Raw genomic sequence first — 22139 nt, forward strand, 5'->3', positions numbered from 1 at the left:
AGAATTACTGGAAAGAGAAGAAGAAGAAGAGGGAAGGGAAGGAGAAGAAGGGGGAAGGGAAGGTGAAGACGACGCCGGCGAGCAAGGGCAGACGTCGAGCTAACAGATTAGCGAGGAAGGATGTTCGCCGCGTCGCCGTTCTGTGCGACCTCTTCGCTAGCTCGCAGGTCGTCGCTGCACCTCGCATGTCGTTCACTGCTGCTTCGCGTTCTCACCGCTGCTCTTCGCAGCTGGTCCCCCTTAGAATTTTAATTTTGTTTTTTATTTGTTGATTTTGTTAATTACATTGTTGATTCTTCTACTTTTATTTTTTTATTAATTATATTGTTGATTTTGTTAATCATATATTTTCTGATTCTGATTTTATTGTTGTTTGACTCTAATGTTTTTCTCACCACCAACACAACCAACTTCAGATCTATGGTTCAGGAATTCACCGGCATCCCTTCTCCGCCCTTCTCCTCCGCTCATCCCTCACATGGACTTCCGCCCTCTAACATGCACAAAGCCCAAGCCCGAACCCAAACCCAAACCCGCTATTATTCCATCATCACAATCACACTAGCAGCATGCTTGATGCTATGGCTTCTAGCCTTCTACTACCACTGCCTCCAACAACCCCCTGTTCTTGCTTTACCCTATCACCACATGAATCTAACCATGCAAAACAACAACCCTACCACCACTACTACCGCTCCTTCAACAATCTTCCTGCAGGGTTTGCTAGCAAGTGTATCCATGGCGCCATCGCTTCATCAGGCGCCGAACAATAATAACAATAACGTGCAACTGATGGTACCACATGATCAAGAACATGTAGCTTCTGATGAAGGTATCCCAAGCCATGATGGTAAAACAAAAAAATATTTTAAATACTGAGTTGATTTCACGTCCCTGTTTTCGGTGGTGGTGGTGGCGTCGGTTGTTTTGGCCGATGGAGTGGAGGCTGACGAGAATAGGGGTAAAATTAGAAAAAATAATTTGACTTGTTACAAAATTAATGGTAAAGATAAAAATTAAAATTTATTTTAAATATTAAAGATAAAATTGAATTAAATTAAATGTTAGGAATAATTTAAAAAATTAAAAAAATAAGAATAAAAAATATACTTTTATTTTTTTCATAAATTACCTCATAATAGATAGATAAATTCTATCAAATTCTCTTAAAAATGTTAAAAATAAAAAATATATTTTATCTTTTATTTTTATAAACTAATTTATAATAAATAGATAAATTTTATCTATCTCTCTCTTGAATAAAAGATTAATTTTTCTTTATAATATGTCTAATCATTATTGGATATAATTTATATTATATCATCATAGTTAATATTAACTTTTAATTTAACATAAATTTTAAATCACAGAAAAAACATCTGCCATTGAAACAACCAATGCAATATATTCACGGTTTATGCTTTATATCATTTTAAACGTAGATTGCTCTATTGTATCTTATAGCAATTTATGTTTAAATTTTAAAATTTTTACCGTCTATAGCAGTTTATATAAATTACGGACTGAAATGTAATAATTTTACAAATCTTACAAATGAGTAATTTTAAATTCCATTTTGTTTAAATATGCAATTTACTCCAAAATTTATGCATAAAGAAACTAAATAAAAAGTTAAAACAGTGAAGGTTAGAATAATATTTGTGAAATTCATGCTTATTAATCAATGATTATGCAAAAATATATTTAAATATTCAATGGAATATATATATCTATTGTGGGGCTGATGAAGCAGATATTATTCATGCTTGTGATTATAAGTAAAAGTAAAATGCTATCACCTATCAGACATAATAATAATGCATGTGGTTAGCATAAAAGTGGCCAGACATTAGAAAAAACAATCAAATGTGAAATGATTCACTAGTTTTGACACAACTATACCTTATTTTTGGCCATTCTTCTACAAGTTGAAAACAATAATCTTGATTCCACACCACACACTTTAATTTGACAGATATGAACAATTTTCTGTTTTATTTATTTGTTTGTTTAATTGGTTTGTTTGTTTGTTTGATTGATGGTTATAAATCAAATTATATAGGTGTCCTTTTCCTTGCCATAAAAGTCATTTCATAACAATTATAGTTCAACGGCTTTTCATCTCACTAGTAAGCAATTCAAAGATCTTCAATCTAACAGTTTTTTTTTTTTTGGTAGTAGCTCTTGTAGTCTTGTTACATTTAATTAATTGATTAAATAAAACATTTATATTTATAATATAGTAAATATTTAAACAAAGATTCTGTTACATGGATAACCTGAAAATAGGTGGATTGGGCTAGAACAGAGGGTGGAAGGTGGTCTCCGACTTGTTCACGTCTGGGAGCCGCCGTCCGAGTTGTATGTGTGTGTTTGAGGAATAAGGGGGTGGTACCTGCAAAGATACTCCAATCCTTAAGTCAACAAGGATTAAGCAGGTTTTGAATATCTTGGAACTTAGGTTTACCTGAATGTGTCAGTGTATTTATAAGTGATAATCCAATAACCAGTGTTGGTGTAGTTCCACTTCTGAAGGTGGATTACCACCCCTTTATCTTAGGGTTGTTGAGATATCTCTTCTAGAAGTGGATGAGAGATTTTAGGGGGCAGTTACTTATTTGAATAAGCGTCATCTGTCAGCTCATGTCGAATCCGACCTCTTTAAGGAGGTCGGATAGACGGTAAAGGCCACCCTTTGGATTGGGCCTTTTTTGACTTACTTGGGCCTGGACCATAGTGTTGGATCAGGGTATGAACAATGGCCTTACTCGAGTCCGATCTCTTAGCTATGAGTTGGATTCGAGTATTAATTGAACTCAGGTATATTCTAGTCGAAAAATCGACGTGATTTTAGTTTTAAAATCGACGTGCTTTTAAATTTCTTCGATCATCGCGTCTGATCAAACGTCGTGTCCATTCGAGAATATCTGTCCAACCGATCTTCCCTGACCAGTTTTTCTATCACATTTTTTAGGTTGTAACAATCATTGGTGAAATGACCATACAGCTTATGGTACTCACAGTATTCGCTACGACTTCCCCCCTTTCTTGATGGATCGAGGGGGAGGTAGCTTTTCGGTTTGGCAAATTTCTTTGTAAAGGTCGATTAGAGAAACTTGTAGAGGAGTATAAGAATGATATCTCCTAAGCCTTTCAGACCCGACTTCTTTTTTTTTCTTAGGCTCCCTCTCCTTCTCCTTAGATGGGTGAGAGTACCCAGATCTCCAACTTGGTTCCTGTAGTCTGGCGTTTTCCTCCATGTTGATGTACTTTTCAGCTCTTTCTTGTACATCACTCAAAGAAGTCAAGTGTCTCTTAGAGATGGACTGTGAGAAAGGTTCTTCTCGAAGTCCATTAACGAGACCCATTATTACTGCCTCAGTAGGCAAGTCCTGAATTTCTAGGCACGCCTTGTTGAACCTTTCCATGTAGTCTCTCAGGGGTTCTCCAATCTCTTGTTTCACTCCCAGTAGGCTAGGTACGTGCTTGACTTTGTCCTTCTAGATTGAAAACTGCATAAGAAACTTACGTGAGAGGTCGTCGAAGCTGGTGACCAACCTGGGGGGAAGGCCATCGAACCACTTCATTGTCGCCTTTGTCAAAGTCGTTGGGAAGGCTTTGCAGTGAGTAGCATCACAAGCGTCGGCTAAATACATCCGACTTTTGAAGTTGCTTAGGTGGTGCTTAAGGTTAGTAGTCCCGTCGTATAGATCCATGTCAGAGCTTTTAAAGTTTCTGGGTACTTTAGCCCTCATAATATCTTCGCTAAATGGATCTTCTCCCCTTAATGGGGTGTCATCTCGGTCAGCACGAGAACTCCTATCACGGACAGTGGATTCCAGTTTTAAGAGCTTTTCTTCAAACTCTTTTCGTCGCTCGGCTTCCCTTTTGAGGTGTCTCTCCACCTCACACTGTCGTTTCAACTCTTGTTCTAGTTGTTCCAACCGTCCTTGGTAGCCGTGTAACAACCCCATGAAATCGGCAGAATGAGGTTGTCCCTCTTTATCCGGTTGATGAATCTCGGAGGGGATCCTTTTTGAACTCTGAGTGTTCGAGGGACCTTCACCATGCTGTCCTCCCGTTCCTTGGAGAGGTATTATTGCCTGTCACTGTTGATCGTGTCTTGGTGTTCTTGCTCAGATTCCGGCGCGGTGTGTTTGTCTTCGGGATTGTCGTCTGCCATTGTACGTCAATTTTTCAGGTTCTCCAACAATGGCGCCAGTGTTATGTGGGTAACCTGAAAAAAGGTGGATTGGGCTAGAACAGAGGGCCCAAACTGTGGTGGAAGGTGGTCTTCGACTTGTTCACGTCTGGGAGCCATCGTCCGAGTTGTACATGTGTGTTTGAGGGATAGGGGGTGATACCTGCAAAGACACTCCAATGCCTAAGTCAGCAAGGGGTTAAGCAGGTTTTGAATATATTAGAACTTAGGTTTATCTGAATGTGTCAATGTATTTATAGGTGATGATCCAATAATCACCGTTGGTGTAGTTCCACTTCTGAAGGTGGATAACCACCTCTTTATCTTAGGGTTGTTGAGATATCTCTTCTAGAAGTGGGTGAGAGATTTTACGGTCAGTTACTTATTTGAATAAACGTTATCTGCCAGCTCATGTCGAATCTGATCTTTTTGAGGAGGTCAAATAGACGGTAAAGGCCACCCTTTGGATTGGGCCTTTTTTAATTTACTTGGGCCTGGACCATAATATTGGATCAGGATATAAACATGAATGTCTAAAAAAAGTAAATTTCTATAAATCTATTTAATTGAGTAAATAATTAATTTATTTTATTTAAATAAAAAAACGACTAATAATAGTGAAAGACCTAGTTTTATACGATTCAATCAATTTTGCCTAGGATTATAATAAACAACTGATTTCAAAGTTAACCATACATACAACAATCATGATTCAATAAAGTAAAACAACTAATTTCAAAAGCTTCCACTCAAAACAATATCTTATTTTAGTATAGTAAATTGTGAACGTTTTAAATGACGAATCTGATGATAACCATGATTGCGCAATTTAATTTCTCCTCTATCTTAGTTGTTTTTCTTTTTTCTATTTTTATTATTATCATTAGACTTAATTATACTATATAGATTTTTTATAATTTTACCAAAGTTTTAATTGTGTTCTTTCTAACTGTTTTCTGTTAAAAATAGAATTTCTTTTTGGAATATTCATTTTTTTCTGTTTGATGTATGGTAAATTATGAAATATTCTAAAAGCAAATATTTTAAGATTATTATATTGTTTTGAAAAATAACAATTTGTATGGATCTAATTATAATTTTTTTTATCAAATATAAAGATTTAAGTATAAATTTTTGAAACTATTTGTCATACCTATTTAAACCTAATTAAAGATAAAAATTCTGATTAAAAAATAGAAGAACTGTAATTACCATTTTTTAAATTATTTTCCTTTATTTAATATCTGTGGTTCGACTCAAAAATCAAAATTTAAAAGAAGCATCTATTATTTGATCAACTTCTTGTAGGTAACCTAAAGAAAGATCTATGTATGCATGTAAAATGTGATGCTAAGCATAAAAACCAAAAGCAATTTTTGTTTCTACCTCATTTGTATAAAATGAAGAAAGGAATCAGGTAAAAGGGTTCTTGTCTCACAGTAGTCCCGTGTTCTCATTGGAAGATTAATAATTGAAGGGGGGAAAAACATTTTAATAGCATTTTCTAACTTTATTACTTAACATAGCTTGCTTCTTTTTCAGGCTTTGTTATCAAACTCGGAAGTTGCCACTTGCTTGATATTTCTTTGATTCCATACAATTGGGGAAGTGTTTGTTATTATTGAGCAGCCAGATACTTAATGCAAAGAACCCTAACTGTGTTAAAAGTCAACATCAATCACAGACACATTCCATTGCCTTGGATGTTAGGACTCTATCTTATTTTGGATCAGATCGTCTCATTATTTTCCTACCATGTAGCAACATTAACATATTATTATAAAAGAAAAAACAATCATGTCACGTTCGAAGGAAAAAAAAAGTCACCAATCAGCACCACTTATAGAAATATATATTTAATATTTTATAATTTTTTAATATATTTTTATAAACAAATTTGATTATTTTACTTTGGCATATTTAATTATTTTAGTGATTGAATATTTAATTAGAAAAATATATAAATCAACATATATGAATATACACAAACAAATATATAATAACTTATTTAGTGACTGATTTTTAATTTATATAGAGATTTTTTAACAACAATATAAGAAGCAAATCTGATAGATTGGAGATAAAGGGTTATATATTTTTCTTCAATTCATTTTCAACCCTTCTAATTTTATCTTAATAATTGAATAAGAAAAAAATATCCATCCTAATATTAGTTTGAGACTTAGTGATGTTTATTTTTTTAAGTATGGTTTAAGATTTCAGAATTGAATAAAAACTTAAATATTAAAAGAACTTCATTCATAAATAAATGAAGCTGATTAAAGTGATATTATTCATGTTCAACAAATTCTAAATAATGGTCATATGAGGTAATCATTCTGTCTCATTTCTGTTGAGAGAAAACTTTATGATTAGCCTCTTACTTGTTTAGTACGAACTTCCAATTTATGTTCATAAGTTGAGTTTGAGAGGTTTCAATAACACTCGTAGACATCATGTTCTAACCGCAACTCTTTTGACATCATCAGCTATATCTTGAAGTAGCATTTTTCTTTGATTAAACATGAATTTATTATTTCTTCTCAAAGCAGATTATTCTCAACCATATTTAAGTTATTAACATCACAAACCATCAAATAAAGTTATGCATAACTCCAAAAATAAAGTGATAATATTATGAAAATGGGAAATATCAGAGAAAGAAATCAAAGCAAAAGGTTTTATTAATAGATTAATAAGATGGAGATGTAGTGTTTCTTTTTCTTTTTTTTACAACAACATAATTATTCTCTCTCCCTCTTTTCTTTTTGTACAACAGAAATAATAAGGTGTGAACCTAAAATCTCATGCATAATATCCAAATTTCTTACCGGTATAATATTTCCCGCGGCTCTGTACATAGCTATACGGCTATACTAGGGGACTCGCACGATGATGACGACTCGCCAAGAAACTCTGATCTTAGCTTCATCAATAAGCGACCAAGATAGTTTAAGCCTTCTCCATCTCGACCTCCACCCCAAAACAAATCATGTGGCGAAGCCTCGACAAGAACAGAACCGGTGGTTGAAAGAAGCATGGTATTCAAATGTGTGTATGTCGAGAATTTGCATTTCAGTGCCCTGTACATGACATCAATCTTTATGTTGTCCCAATCAGGCCTTACCTGCATACCCAAAACGTAATTTTCAATCCTCTTACAAAAATAGGAGAAGGAACACATGCTTAGACATAATAACAGGGGTCGCTGAATCTGATGTATGTTATAAAATAACTTGCCACATTTTTGAATTCATAAACCAGCATATACTGTAGTAACAACAACAACTACAATTTGCATATAATAAGAAACTTCCTATAGTTTTTGCTTCTTTCTTATATGCTTTTGATAACTAAAAAAAAACCACTGCAAAAGAAGGATTATGAATTGAAATACAACCAAAGTCATGGCAGAAACAAATGTATAAACCTAGTAAAAAAACATCTTTCCGGGAATAATCAAAGCAACAAACCTAGAAAATTGCTATATTAGAGTTGGAAAAATTGTAATGGCTACATACTGTACAAAAACTGATTTATCATTGTAAATCCAATCTTCAGTATGTTACTACATTCATAGAATCATATATGGCTAGTAAAGAATATAAGCCACAAGGGAAAATAACAGTTGCCAAATTGTCTGAGCCAGCAAATGAAAAAACTATGTATTAAGAGAGTGTTTCAGAAGAGTCTGAGAATCGCTTAGGATGATACCAGATCAGGTCGCTTCCTTTGCATTGACCTTCCTATTTTTGCAGCTTCTTCTGGACTTTTTGCAGATTTAATCTTTTCAATGCTATCTCTTGCAAGAGTATCATCCATACCAATAAACTTGTGAGCCTAATCATCAAATTATATCTGTAAGTGACTCAAAACCACAAAGATAGAATAGAGGCTACACAAAAAAGCAAGTACCTGGTAGTAATGCTCCACACTCAACCAAGTCACATTATCACCATTTTCACCAGGCATTTGAATGGGATGGGGAGAGAAATTTGACAATGCACCATAAGGATCCCATGTTTTATAGAAAAATATGATGCTTGACTCGTATGGTGAGACAGTAGGATCAACAGCATAAGTTTCATCGAGTGACGGAATAGTAGGCAATATGTCTGGTAAGGGCTGAAGAAATCCACTGATAAGCATGTCAGGCCCAACCTGGATTACAGTTTCAAATAACATGACCTCATTAAAGAATGAAAAAAGGCATTATATATCAAGAGCAAGGCCATTTTTTGTGAAATTGCTTCACTTTAATTATCCAATGGTAGAAACATTTGATGGATTCAATGTTAAACGCTTAGATCAGATGATACTTTATTACTTTTTAAAAGAAGAAAGGAAGCAAAATACTTCTAAGGGAAAAGTGAACCGATCCTACTAACCTGCTCATAGCAAACGTCAATTAGATTCAAAGCCTGAGACATCTCAACCATCCCAAGTTCACCCACAGGAGTTGGTGCATTCTTTCCACCAATGATTTTAGGAGCAACAAATGCATAGACCTGCAGGAAATAATGTGATCATAATCCCAACATGTTAAAACTTCACAAAATGATAAATTCAACTAAGCCAAAATAACTCAAGTTGAATTCAACAGCAAGAAGTACAGTTGCCCATAGAAATGAAGCGTTTTGTAGTGTTAGTGACCTCACCAATGAAAATGGAACCCCGCCCCTAAATAAAACAGCCACTGTAGAATACAAATGAAAACAACTAGGCCAGGATTATAGAGGGATTGTCACAGATGAAAGGAAGATTCTTTTTATTCTTGTCTTAAATTTTATTTCCCTTAGAACTTAATTACTTGTGCCAATTAAAATAAAGACAAGAAAATTCATTATCATGTTAGGCTCATGCAAAACTTCCATTTGGTTTTTCCACCTACCTGTTTCATGTGGCCTAAAGATAGAGCATCATTGATGCATATTTTGGTGGATGTTCAAAACATCGAAAAGGATTCAGTTAACAAGGCTAGGGGCGTCGTGATTATCCATAAGTTTATCCATAACAGGGCTGTTGCTTTTAATCACTATAATCTACTACTAAGCATTAAGATGGTTACAAGAATATAAAAGCATCTTGCTTACAGCTATATAATAATAAAAGGTACTTAATTCAATTTTCACCCACAAAAAGGGGGGAAAAAAAGGAAAACTGAGAAGAACAAGTACCTTGTGAATTACACCAGATGAAATAGCAGCTGCAGCTAATGTTCCTCCACATTCCCAAAATATTGAAAGATACCCTCGATCATGAAAATACTCCATAACATCTCGTGGATTTAATATGTCGAATTCAACAACTTCAACTCCTTTAGATGCAAGCAGCTTTTGTAAACTCCTCCTTGCACCTCTCTGTGTTACCACTATAGTAGAAACCTCAGACATGTCCCATAGGTTTGCTTCCTCTGGAAGATTGAGGGTCTGGGACATTACTATACGAATAGGCATATGCCCACCTCCATGTCTGGCAGTCAGTCTTGGATCTGATTACATTTTGAAAGATATAAGGCACAAAAATTCACATCCCTAGTTTCGTAGGGGGGAAAAGGTAATACTCACTGTCCTTCCGTACTGTGTTTCCACCCACAATAACAGCATCACTTCTACCCCGTAGCTCAAAAACCAGATTTCTAGATTGCTTACTGCTTATCCATGAGGCATGGCCACTGCTGGCGGCAATTTTCCCTGTCGCAGCAAAAGAAACATAAGCAGTTCAAACAGTGTAGTGTGTAACCATGCAGTTCTATATTCTGCCAGAATTGGTGGCCCTTAGTTAAGTTGTACAAACTGAGAACAAAATTAAAAAAACTAATTAGGAAAAATGAATAAAATGCTCACCGTCAAGGGTCATAGCATACTTTAGAACAGAAAAGGGAACGCGTGAAGCAGCTCTACAAATTAAAGGAGCATTGACAAGAATACAAGCTTTTTGGGCATCCTGCAAATAAAACAAAGAGCATGCCAATGCGAATATGTGAAGAAAAAGTAAATCAATCAACCCTGTAAATCTCCACTAGAAAACCAATATTTCATTCAATAAAACAATAATGCAGATCTTCTCTCTTCCTCAAATTCAAACAGAAACTAAAAAGATTTAACATACAAAGAAGGTAATGATGATGGTGACAGGTGAATTGCACACACCTCCATAACTTTGCTTGTGAGGTCCTCACCAAGGAGATCAACCTGCAAACCTTGGCTCCTCAGTGCACGCACAGCATTGCCCCTGAGATGCTGCAATGGATTCCTCATTCCAATGACAACCCTTTTGACCCCTCCCTGGTTGGTTTCACAGGCATGGTCGTTTATAAAATATCAAATATCAACAAGAAGCACAAACTAGAGACAACAAATAGCATTGTACACCACAGCGACAAACGAGATATAAATTTTGGTAAGGACTAAGTCACCAAATTTATCCGTGAAAAAAAAAATTTACAATATTGGGCATGTGAGTCCTGATACAGAGAAAAAATTTAACAGTATTTCAAGATTTAAAACGTCATATTTACAGACTAACGGGACCTTTCTAAATTTTCAGAAACTATGCTGAGGTTTTTCCAAGGATCAATGTACCCAAAGATTTGTTTCTTTGTGGACTAGAAATTTAGAGAGAAAAAAAAAAGAAAACAAAGTCAAACCTGAACAAGAGCAGAAACAGCTGCATGATCGCCATGGCAATCACCAGGTTCCATGTTGAGGTATGCAGTGGCCCCGCGGCAAAGCTCCCCTGCAGCTGCCACAGCTTGTGCCTCGGCAGGAGTGGTGCCCTGAGCATATAGGTAGGCCTCACTAGCAACGGCGCCAGTCGGGGTGGTGATGACACAGCCAAAGTTTGGGTGGGGAGAGGTGAAGCCAGCAGACTTGTCAGCAAGAATGGCTGCACGTCGGACAAATGCAGCATCGAAGGCATGAGGTCCATTGTTGGAGGTGCTGTGGGATGATGCCTTTGCCATACATTTGCAGATAATGGAGGCCGGGCTGAGATTCAGACACAACGCCATAATCAACACTCACTAGCTTACTTGTCTTTGTAGCTTGCTTCACTCTCTGTGTCAGTTTGAGTTTTGTATCTCTGTAACAAGTATAGTGGATCCTAACTGCCTAACTGCAATCAGTGAGAGAATTGTGTTAGAACCAACCTCCCTTCTGGGTGTGTTCTTCACCGTGTTCTTCTTCCACTATCTGAATTTAGCATTCTATCCCTCTAACTCTAAATTTCAACAACTTGCAAGTAGCAGTAGCAATACAAAAAGTTTATATTTCAGAATTGCATTGTTCCATTACTCTTGATAAATCCTTCTCAGTATTCACTGGTCAGCTCATATCATTGCACTATCGGTGAGTGACCATATCAGCTATGAGGCATTTCATCATACAACTTGTGTGCAACCATACAAAAATGCCTAATGCAGATGGCAAAAATCCATTATTCAATCCACGATTCTAAGAAGTTTACAATATTCAAAATATCTTTTTTAAGTTTGTTTAGATACAACAAAGAAATGAGAAAAATGTTACCGTACCAATGGGTGATTCTCAATTCTCAAACAGTGATGAGGCCAATCTCGCACGAGATGCACGTGCAGGTCACGTGTGGCGTTGAACATGCCAGAAGAAAGAGGAGGCTGGCGACTGACTACATACACTAATTTATTAAAAAGAGTAAAGTATCGTTTTTGTCTCCAATCCTAACGTTTAAATCGTCCTTTGTATTTGTAAAAGTGATTTAATGTTATCCTGCCATCAATTATACATCATGAACACTTTAGTTTGAGTTTTAAAAATCTCTTCTTGAAGTTAGAATACAAATATTTGGAATATAATCGATGATCCACTCCGAAAAATAGCTCATCAAAAGTTGAAATTAATTCCTACAACATTTACATAATTCACTTTTCTAAGGACATAATTGAATCTAAACACAAATAGTGGGTATAATATTAAAATCGAATACATCCAAATAAGACCTAATTGAGAATGAATACATCTAAGTGAGAATAATTAAAAAATATAATTTAATTTATTAGTATAATTAATAGTAGAATAACATTGAATCCCTTTTATAAACGTTAGGGATACAAATAGAACGATTTAAACGTTAGGGACACAAATAAGACTTACCCCAAACGTTGGGACAAAAATGATACTTTACTCTATTAAAAATGATACTTTGGTTTGTTTTTCGTTTTAGAGAAAAATAATAGTTCGTATTATTTTGAATTCGGATAGATTATTTAAATATTTTTTTATTACTTAATATTCATTCTTTTTTTTTATCAGTAATAGTCCGTGACAAAACTGATTCTCGATCTTTCTTAACTTCCAGTTCAACTTCACAAGTCACAACTCAACCTCCGAGCTGGTAATGATTTTTAATATGATCTAGCATTCTAATGTGTCCTCATTTGTTGTTGATTCACGATGTATTGAGGTAAATCACTTTCCCACCATTGGTGCATATACATTATTCTAACAATAAATACACTAACAGAATCATTTGACGAATAGATTGACTCCTATGCCTGTTACTTTCAATTAATTTTTTAATATGCATGTTAAATAATAAATTTTATTATAACAACAATTGGATTTTAAAAATACTTTTGAGACAAATTAGTCATTTTTCAAAATAAGAAAAAGATCAATTTGTCCGACAAAAATAATTCTCAAAGACTCGCAGAGAATAAGCTAGGACTTCTTTTTAAATAGCAATAATACTATGATAACCAAACACCGAAACCACAAAACCAAAACAAAGAAAAAAAAAGGAAGATAGAAAGCATAGCGGGTCACAAGGAATCCATCCCATTATTTAACACTCACAATAGAGTCAAATACAAAGTGAAATATAGAATCATAAGTGCCATTCCAAGCAGATCAAACTAAGGAGCCAATAATATCTCATAACAATAACAAGGTACAAGAGCCATCCACAGGGCTTGGTGTAATGTAAATGCTATCACGCTTATTCCTCCTCTTCTGCCTCCTCCAGCCAATTCACAAAGGATTCCAATGCTTTCACAAAGGTTTGCCTGTACCAGTTCCAAATATGTAATTGTGAGTCAAAACCAAAATAGAGGGGGAAAAAGGAAACACTATATGGTGTCATGTTTTCTGGCTTGCATTACCTGCCCTTCGTGTTTGTTCCTTTGCGGAACCAATGAAGGATGGTGTCTTCAGCCAGCACATCCTGCTCGTAGAGCGATCTAATAATCTCTGGGAACAGCTTCATCAGTTTTGCATCTTCGTAGCATTGCATTTGTACCTTGTACATCAGTTCTAGCTCCAGTTTCCCAGTGGTGCAGAATGTGTTCAACAGTTCTGCCCAGGTTTTTACCTTCATCATAAGATACACAAATTTTATCACCGGTTTTCATTACAATAACGCGTTAGAAACCAATTCATCAAATGGTTTTTCTTGATAAGCTATTAAATGGAAAATTCAATCAATATAAACTGGACTACCTATTATAACAAATAAACGCGGCATACATTAATGCTATAATGAAACACATGCCAGATGCTAAGCAATACGCAAATAGGTATAGATGAAGCAGGTTGGAGAGATACCTGGCGTAGGGCTGAATTTGCATTCTGTTGCTGATTTTTCCCTGACCACTGGACAGCATCCATCAAAACATCCCACAAGACCCGGACAACCTCAATATCTGGCAATTTAGCATCTCGGACCCGCACCTTCACATTCTCAATTACTTCAGATATATCAACCTCCTCCGTTATCTGAGTTGTCAAAGCAGACTTCATTTCCTTAAGTTTCACCTCAAATATTTTCTTCTCATTGTACTCGACCAATGCCACTAGTCCTTCCTTGCTACAAGGTGACATTGAACAGACATGTAATGTAAGTTCCAGCAAAGAGTAAAAGCAAAGTAAAATAAAATAAAATAAGGCATGCCAAACGCCATAGCCTATGAGTCTAAGTAAATAGCCACCTTCAAAGAAAATTTGCAAGACAAGGATAAGCAAAAGGCCACATTAGACAATCAATAAACTGAAAAAACAATCATCCGGCTATTGGAATAAACAGAAACAAAAAAAAACATGGAAGTGCAATGTCTTGTAAAAATAAAGTCCATCATACTACAATACCAAACAGTCTCAGTATTGATACATCCTACTCATTGATTTAAGAATTACCTGAAATGCTCAGAGAAAGACTCGTTGGATCTTTTTGTAGGAGGGAAAAACTCCAAGAGCTTATCCTCTACTTTTCCTCTTTTCAGAATTGAAATAAGATCATCAAGGCTGTTGTCAATCAGATACTCCTTAAAGAAGTCGGTTATGAATGACAGAACTAGCCCTTTGGCCACAAGGTTATCCTTAAGAAGTGGTTGGAACACGGTCTCTGGTGGAAGACCAGAGAGCTTCTGGGAGAATGCAAGTGCTGTGAAGATTGCCAGCTTTTTCCTCTCATTTTCCTCGAAAAGCTCCAAGGACTGGAGGAACTTTTGCATAACATTTTCGAGGTTCTTAATGAGGAATGGCCTTCGCCTCAAAATCTTTTGTATGTAGATTACAGATGGTAAGATGACTTCACGCTTTGGCTCACACTCTATTATAGAGTATGGATGGCGCTCCCCCTCATCAGGCTTGGTAGTTCCAGGTTGTGTACGACCCCCAGTGAAAACAACCTACAGTAATGAAAATTTGAGGTGTAAGCGATCCATGGGACATCTCAAGTCGTACATAAATCAAGTAACCAACTATGCTAAAGGATCACAAGACATTGATAGATGGCCTGATTGATGTTGCTCTAGATGGAATAAGTACGAAATAAAATATCAGACTCAAATGTCCTCCCATGTCATCCAAACAATGAAACTAGGATTTGTTGTTTATCCTATGTATCAAATATGCTTTGCAATGAAGAAAACAAATGGCCCCTTCATGGTGAAACACTGAACAATACGAATGAAACGTAAGGTAACTAGGATCTCTCTCATGCTATTTTGTGACCTCTGTCTAGATATGGATACATATGATGATATCAAAATAACCTGCATCTCAAACCCATCCACTGGTGTCCTCATCGACTGCCGATCACTATAAAGAAAGAAAAACCACGAGCAGAGAGTATAAAGAAATTTTTTGCACAAGCATGCACGCAAATTAGAAAATGAGGTCAACCATCTAAGCATCCCCACCATAATAGTTACAGATATGAAAGGCATGATACCATAGGACAATGATTTGACTTGCCTCAAAAAAGGTGTCACCGTATCTTGAGAAGTTAAGGTCTGAAGATTCAATGTTCTTAGCAACAAGTTCCTATAAAAATAAATCACCAAATCAGAATATTGAAATTATCATGAGTGAGAGTGCAAAATGAAAATGGTCAATCAAAAAACATTATATAAAATGCAACAGTAATATTACCAGATCACCAGCATTATCCAAATAAATCTGGACCACTGCATCCGCGAATGCTGCAGGGTCCAGCGGCGCTGCAATATTCCGTTTGCGGGTCTTAATCCGCGTGCCACTGTAAATGAGATCAACAATGAATAAGAACCCAAATATATATAGGAAGTACCATCATAATATCAGCTCATAACATGACCATGTTATACAGGTACATAGCCAGAAATATTTGAGAGTAACATGACTTAAGTGATCAAGCTCTAGATTGATATGAATATTCTATTGCCCATTCTGTATTGAAACTATGTAACCCTAAACTGTGACAAAACATAGTTCGTTTAGGACAAGTTTAGATGTTAGGAGTAGAAGGTACCATGTTCAAAGTTAAAATTCTGTTTTCTGAAAGAAAGATTCTTTAATTAAAAAAGAATCACTTTTTTTTAATAATAAAAAACAACTGCTCCCTTGATCTACAATACCACCATACATAAACATAAAGAGGGGGAGAAGAAGATTACAATACTAACCCAAGAGTGGGTCTCTCCTTCGAGCTGCAAGAAACACAAATCACGATTAGTAAGGGGTTAAACAGTATATAATTTTCAACCACTAATCATTATACACACTTTCCATGACTAGAAACAAAAAAGAACAATTTTTATTCGAACAAAACACAACATGATATGATTAGCTCAATAATTAAAATCAACAGAACCACCAAATTGATGCCGGATCAGCTGGTGCCAGATTTATCACCAAAAAAGCAAGTGCTAGGTTTTCTTCTTTCTCAAAGAAAGAAGAAATTTTCACAAGATTCTAAAATCTAAATCCTCTGGATCTAAGAAAGATCACGAGATAAGAAAAGATGAAAGATTTTCGATCCAATAAAGGTAATAACGGAAAAAAAATATTTGATGGTAGCTAGAACGAGATCGCATCGCAAAGCTTGGATCAGTGAAATGATAAGGACAGAAGCAAAATCGCAGAGGTGGAAGTAAAAGGAAGAAGAGTACCTCATAAACCAAGACGAAGAGGAATCGGAAGATCGGTGAGTCTGCGACTCGTTACTTTTTTAGAGAGAGAAAGTTAGAGAGAGAAACAGAGAAGAAGAAGAAAAGAGAATAAAGAACGTAACTTTGATCAGCACCGGCCACCAATATTTATGTTGTATTCTTTGTTTATTGTTAATTTTAATTCGTTGTTTATTGTTAATTCGGTGATTAATTATTAATTAATTAGTTGTTACTTTACTACTCTTAATTGTCGGTTTAGCATGTGAGGATTGGGGTTTGAAAATTGCAATGGTTAAAAATTACAAATGAGGTCTTTTTTAATAAATAGTATTCATTTTATGAATTTAATTTTTTAGTTAATATTAACTAATTTTTAAAATAATATTTTATTTTAAATTATAAATTTTAAAAAAATTTTAATTATGTTTTTTATTTTTTATAATATTTTCAATAAATTAAAAATTAATTTGTTATAAATATGAACTTTATTAAGAATTTATAGTCAATAAATTAATATATATATAATATAAAATTAAAATTCTAACATTTATTTAAACACTAATAAATTAATTACTTGATTAATTTAAAATTTTATTACTGCTTATTATATGGATTGATAAGAACATGAATAGTTCTAACTTCTAAGCAAGTTACCGATGTAACTAAAAGAAACAAAGGAAATGTTGGGTTAACCAAAATTCAAGTAAATAGCTCATTCGTTTTATTAGGTTTAGGTTGGTAAAATTTTTTAAATATGTGTTTGTATTTTTTAAAAGTATAAATTTTTTATTTTTTATTTGATAAATAAAAAAAATTATGTATTTGTATTTATAACTTTTAAAATATCGGAATTAGTTTTTATGAGCTATTTTAAAAAATAAAAATTTTATCAAACTAATATTAGAACTGTGCCACTTTAATTTTTAGGTTTAATTACTGTGTTAGTATCTATAATTTTATAAAATTTTTAATCAAGTCCAGAACACTGTTTTTTTGTCAAGGCCTAAAATGACATTAAAGCCTTTTTAAGGCTTCATCCTTTTAGAGTTTTGGGTATGTCAAACCACAACGAAAAACAATACCAAAAACAAAAGTGCATTACAATGAATAAATTTGAATGAGGCCTGGTCCATGGAGTATTTCAGACCCAAAAAGAAGAGTCAATGAGCACCAACAAAAACATGAGCTCTTGTTAGGCCCCTGTAGTTTTCTTCTTTTGGGTTTAGCCTCTCTTTAAATACAAACCAAAGCAAAAAAAAAAAAAAGTTTAGGACTGTAACTTTATTAAATTCTAGTTTGTAACCAACAAAAGAGAAGTAAGTAATTCTATACTATTGGATAAATTCTCACACTATTAAAAATATCGTTGATAACTGTTTAATAGCTGTAAATCACAAAAATTGCTGCCTTTAACACTCCTAAAAAAAATTATGTAAGTTGGCATAGATGAATAAAAATTTGTGTCTTTTAGTTTTAACCATTCCCTCCATATTCGAATCTTTCTAGAGGATGGAAATAAAACTTTATTACTTGGAAGAATTATCTATTTTGTGTCTCTGCAATACTCGAAAAATTATTGAACTTTCGGTCTGAAGAATACCCATGGGCCATGGTTTAAAAAGGGCTTCTAGTATAATATGCATGAGAGAGTGGGTGTATGTATTGTATATTTCTAGTGGTATATATGTATTCTTTACTGGAAAATGCATTGAATTTGAATCCTAGCTGTGACTATGAAATAGTTATATGAACCCATGGAGAAGAGAATGTGTGTATTTTAATTTTTAAAGTTTAACTTGACCAAAAAAATGTGATTTTTTACTTCATTATACTTGTTTTTTTGGGATAGAAGATTAATGTTTATCAATCACAGTTTAACAGCTAATTCGTATGACAGTAATGTGTTAAACTCAATTTGATATTTTATATAATTTAATTTAATATTTCAACAAACTAAATGTTTAGAAGTAAATATATCAATTTAATTTATTAAAAAAACCAAAATGGAACTCATATTTTTATTGGAAGTCAACTAGTTAGGCTATCATGCTTACAAGGAAGTGCACCTATAAATATTTAACTAAATTGATAATGAAAGAACCAACTTAATTTATAATTATGAAACCGAGATCAAATTAAACATATTTAAAACACAGAAATCAAAATAATTATCTTGGGAATCAAATTGAGCTTTCTCTCCCATTACATGACATACTAAATATTAACGTAACAAGTTAAAATGCTGATATGATCAAATATATCATATCAATATTTAAACCACTATATTAGTACTTAATAAAATAAACAAATAATTATGGACTAAAATATATTTTTTAATTTTACTAAATCAAAACTAAATAAAACAATTTATAAAGAATAAAACTAAAAAAAAGAATTGGAAATTGATTGAAACCCGAAAAGTTAAATGGTCTTCATTTTTTACGAATGATATGGGACTGAATGAAAGGAGACGTAAAAAAAATGTTAATATTTAATACATTAAACTTCTCTAAAATAAAAAAATAAAATTTTAATTACCATTAAATTAAAGTAATGAAATTTATATATAAAATAAAAAGTATAACTTTAATAATAATTAATTTCTTTATTACCATTTTATAATCCTCCTATTTTAAAAGATTTTTTCCTAACTTAAAAATATATTATTAGACCCTCTATAGCCTATTTCCTATACACAAGTTTATATCTCAATTCAAGTGTCCTAAAAAGTTCCCCAAACATTCTTAGAACTTTTCTTTTTATATATTGGATTAAAAATGATAAATCCTTTAAAAATGATTTAAACTATGTGTTATATGTTATTGTAGATTTTTACACAATATTAGCGAAATTTTGTTCCTTTATAATTAAAATAATATTTTTTACAAAATGTTAACAACATTTTATCTTTTATAATTAAAATAGTATTTTTTTTATAAAACGTTAGTAACATTTTGTCTTTTCATAATTAAAGTAATATTTTTTACACAACATTAATCTTTTATAATTAAAATAGTATTTTTTTACAAAACGTCAATAATATATTGCCTCTTTTTAATTAAAATAATATCTTTATAATTTATAATTAAAATATATTTTTATAAAATGTCAGTGACATTTTATTATCTTCTAATAATTAAAAAATATTTTTTATATTACCATCATAATAATAATATAAAATACTAAAATAATTAAAAAAATTATATTTTACACTGAAATTATCTATATTTAAAAATTTTAGCCACATTCTTAATGCTAAATTATTAAAATATTAAGAATGCCATGCATTTAATTTCTATAAATAGAATTTTCAGCATTAAATAATAAAGTTAACCCTAATATTAATATTTTGACATAAAACAAAGAGGCTTTTTTCAGAGGAAAAAAAAAGTTGGTAACAAAAGACACCACGAGGCTTGGAGAACGAAGATCAATTGGATCCTCATTCCCCACGAGTTATAATTTAAACTATACTATATATTATATCTTCAAAGATTCAAAAGCATACCATATGAAAATAATCATTAAGAAATTGCACCCTCGTGTCACACGCACCCAAGCTACAAAGAGTGATTGCAATTTAGTGTGATTTTCTTTTGTTTTGTTCCATCGGCTTAAGAAATCATAAAATCAAATATAATCATTAAAAAAAACCTAATCAGTTTTTCTAGAATTTTTAGTAAAATATTTAAGGTCTCAATACTTAATAACTATTAGTCGCTAAGTATTTATTTCCAAACAGTTTTCCCATCAGATTATTTGTGTACATTGAGAGATTCATATGAAAATTTTAACCATTTTTAAAACATATTGTGTCTTTATCAATTAAATAACAATAAAAATTGATTTATCTAATAAAATAAAAAAAAGTCAATGACCGATCTTATAATTAAAATGTCTTACTAAAATTTTTTAATAACTTATTTAGAATATTACTCAAAAAGAAGTTGTAAGAATTTTTAAGAGAATTTTATTAATTCGTTTCAGATTTAAATATTATTTAAAGGTTTATCGTTAGTCAATAAATTATTAAATGCACAACAACAAAAATATTTGATAATAAAAAAAATATTTAAAATCAGCTAAAATTTGTCTTATTTAACATTTTAAAAAAAAAAAGTTCAACACAACAAGGTGGAACATATAAAATAATAAAGAACAACTCGACAACTCAAGTCATGACAATCCCTAGTTATCTTCGGCATTGACATCAACAACCATAGGGTTCACCACCACTCTACTCATCGAAAAGCAAGAAGGATCTACTAATAATATCCACCATACGTGAACTTTGATTCCTGAAGATTCTATCATTCCGTTATAGCCAAATTGTCCAGATAACAGTAAAGAAGTCAATCACCCACCTCCTCTTCTGACCTCTTCTTGCTGCAGCATTCGTCCAACTTTCAAAGTGTTGTTTGAGTGTACCAGGCATGGTCCATTGCCTTCCAATAGTGAATAGCCAAGCACACCACACATGTCAGGAAATCTCACAACCAATAAACAAATGAAAAGCAAACTCCACAGACTTACCACATAAGCACATGTACGGTCATTTGGGTTAATTACACCTAGTCTACACAGTCTGTCCTTAGTATTCACCCTCCCCACCAACACAAACAAAGAGAATAACTCAATCCTTGGTGGAACGAAACCCTTCCAAATTGCACTTGCGAAGCTATAGCTTCTTATTTCCTCCGGGAGAACCGCTTCCTGCACACCTGCACAAATGAGTTAGTCGAATAAATACCAGATCTATCAAATTTCCAGACCACTCTGTCCTCCCTCTCAGATGTTAGTTGAACAGACTGTAAAATCTGATGGAGTTGGTTTACTAGTGCCAACTCCCACTGAAAAAGCTATCTCCTCCATTGAAAATTTCATATCCACTCTAATCCATTCCAAAATTTGCAATCCCCAATAACAGAACCTTTGAGGTTTGAGACCTAGAAAAGCCTTGGAAACAACTCTTTAAGAACACCGTGAGGTAACCAGATATCCTCCCAGAACCGTACTGTTCTGCCATTCCCTACATCCATATACAAATCTCTGAACATTTTTTCACTCACATGTGGCTCCCTGATTTATAACTGGCAAATATCCTTCCAAGGACCCCCTTATAGGTACAGGCTGACCACACAACATCTCATTCGGATTCAAGTTATTACAGGAGCAGATGACTTTCTTTCATAGGGGACAATCCTCTTTCGAGAACCTCCACCACTACTTAAAGAGCAAAGTTGTATTCCGAATTACTGCGTCTCTAATTCCCAGACCACCTGCGTTTTTTGGAGCCATCACCACTTTCCATTTTACTAATGGTATCCCATTTTTTCCGTTTTCTTTACTCCACAAGAAGCACCTTTGGAGTGAGATCAACTTCTCCGCTACCGCCTTCGGCATCTTGTATAGGCTAAGATAGTATATAGGCAAACTATTCAGAACAGACTTAATAAGAACCAGCTTACCTGCTTTGTTTAGGGTATTTGCTTTCCACAGACTTAACTTGTCTTCCACCTTATCAATCACCGG

The 22139-nt window shown here is 33.6% G+C and overlaps 2 protein-coding genes across 4 annotated transcripts; both read right to left on the reverse strand.

The window, feature by feature from the left end:
* Positions 1-6857: 6857 nt before the first annotated feature.
* LOC107485964 (riboflavin biosynthesis protein PYRR, chloroplastic) lies at positions 6858-11865 on the reverse strand. Of its 3 annotated transcripts, none has more exons than XM_016106507.3 (10): positions 11736-11865; positions 10851-11309; positions 10354-10488; positions 10048-10147; positions 9769-9894; positions 9379-9692; positions 8590-8709; positions 8117-8362; positions 7916-8041; positions 6858-7328 (listed from the first exon to the last, which is right to left on the reverse strand). In XM_016106507.3, exons 2-10 carry the CDS (start codon positions 11211-11213, stop codon positions 7065-7067), a joined length of 1794 nt encoding a protein of 597 aa, XP_015961993.1. In that variant the 5' UTR covers positions 11214-11309; positions 11736-11865; the 3' UTR covers positions 6858-7064. The 3 variants fall into 3 exon arrangements, with proteins under 3 accessions (XP_015961993.1, XP_015961992.1, XP_052115950.1); XM_016106506.3 differs by having other exon boundaries at positions 10851-11317; positions 11736-11842; XM_052259990.1 differs by having other exon boundaries at positions 10851-11615; positions 11736-11834.
* A 1129-nt stretch (positions 11866-12994) lies between these two features.
* Positions 12995-16746, reverse strand: LOC107485965 (uncharacterized). The gene is made up of 8 exons (XM_016106508.3): positions 16608-16746; positions 16122-16145; positions 15610-15715; positions 15433-15501; positions 14371-14864; positions 13783-14044; positions 13341-13549; positions 12995-13244 (listed from the first exon to the last, which is right to left on the reverse strand). The coding sequence occupies exons 1-8, from the start codon at positions 16610-16612 to the stop codon at positions 13178-13180; spliced, it is 1236 nt and encodes a 411-aa protein (XP_015961994.1). The 5' UTR covers positions 16613-16746; the 3' UTR covers positions 12995-13177.
* Between the last annotated feature and the right edge of the window lie 5393 nt (positions 16747-22139).

Source organism: Arachis duranensis, chromosome 4 (genome assembly GCF_000817695.3).
Source record: "Arachis duranensis cultivar V14167 chromosome 4, aradu.V14167.gnm2.J7QH, whole genome shotgun sequence".
NCBI lineage: Eukaryota > Viridiplantae > Streptophyta > Magnoliopsida > Fabales > Fabaceae > Arachis > Arachis duranensis.

Coding starts and splice junctions, on each gene's coding strand:
- LOC107485965 (XM_016106508.3), bottom strand. Junction 15,502..15,609: donor TGGATAATGCTGGTGATCTG/GTAATATTACTG, acceptor TTATTTTTATAG/GAACTTGTTGCTAAGAACAT. Junction 14,045..14,370: donor TCTTTCTCTGAGCATTTCAG/GTAATTCTTAAA, acceptor GTCACCTTGTAG/CAAGGAAGGACTAGTGGCAT.
- LOC107485964 (XM_016106507.3), bottom strand. CDS start 11,213: ATGGCGTTGTGTCTGAATCTCAGCCCGGCCTCCATTATCTGCAAATGT. Junction 10,148..10,353: donor TCACAAGCAAAGTTATGGAG/GTGTGTGCAATT, acceptor TTTTATTTGCAG/GATGCCCAAAAAGCTTGTAT. Junction 7,329..7,915: donor AAAGGAAGCGACCTGATCTG/GTATCATCCTAA, acceptor TTGGGTATGCAG/GTAAGGCCTGATTGGGACAA.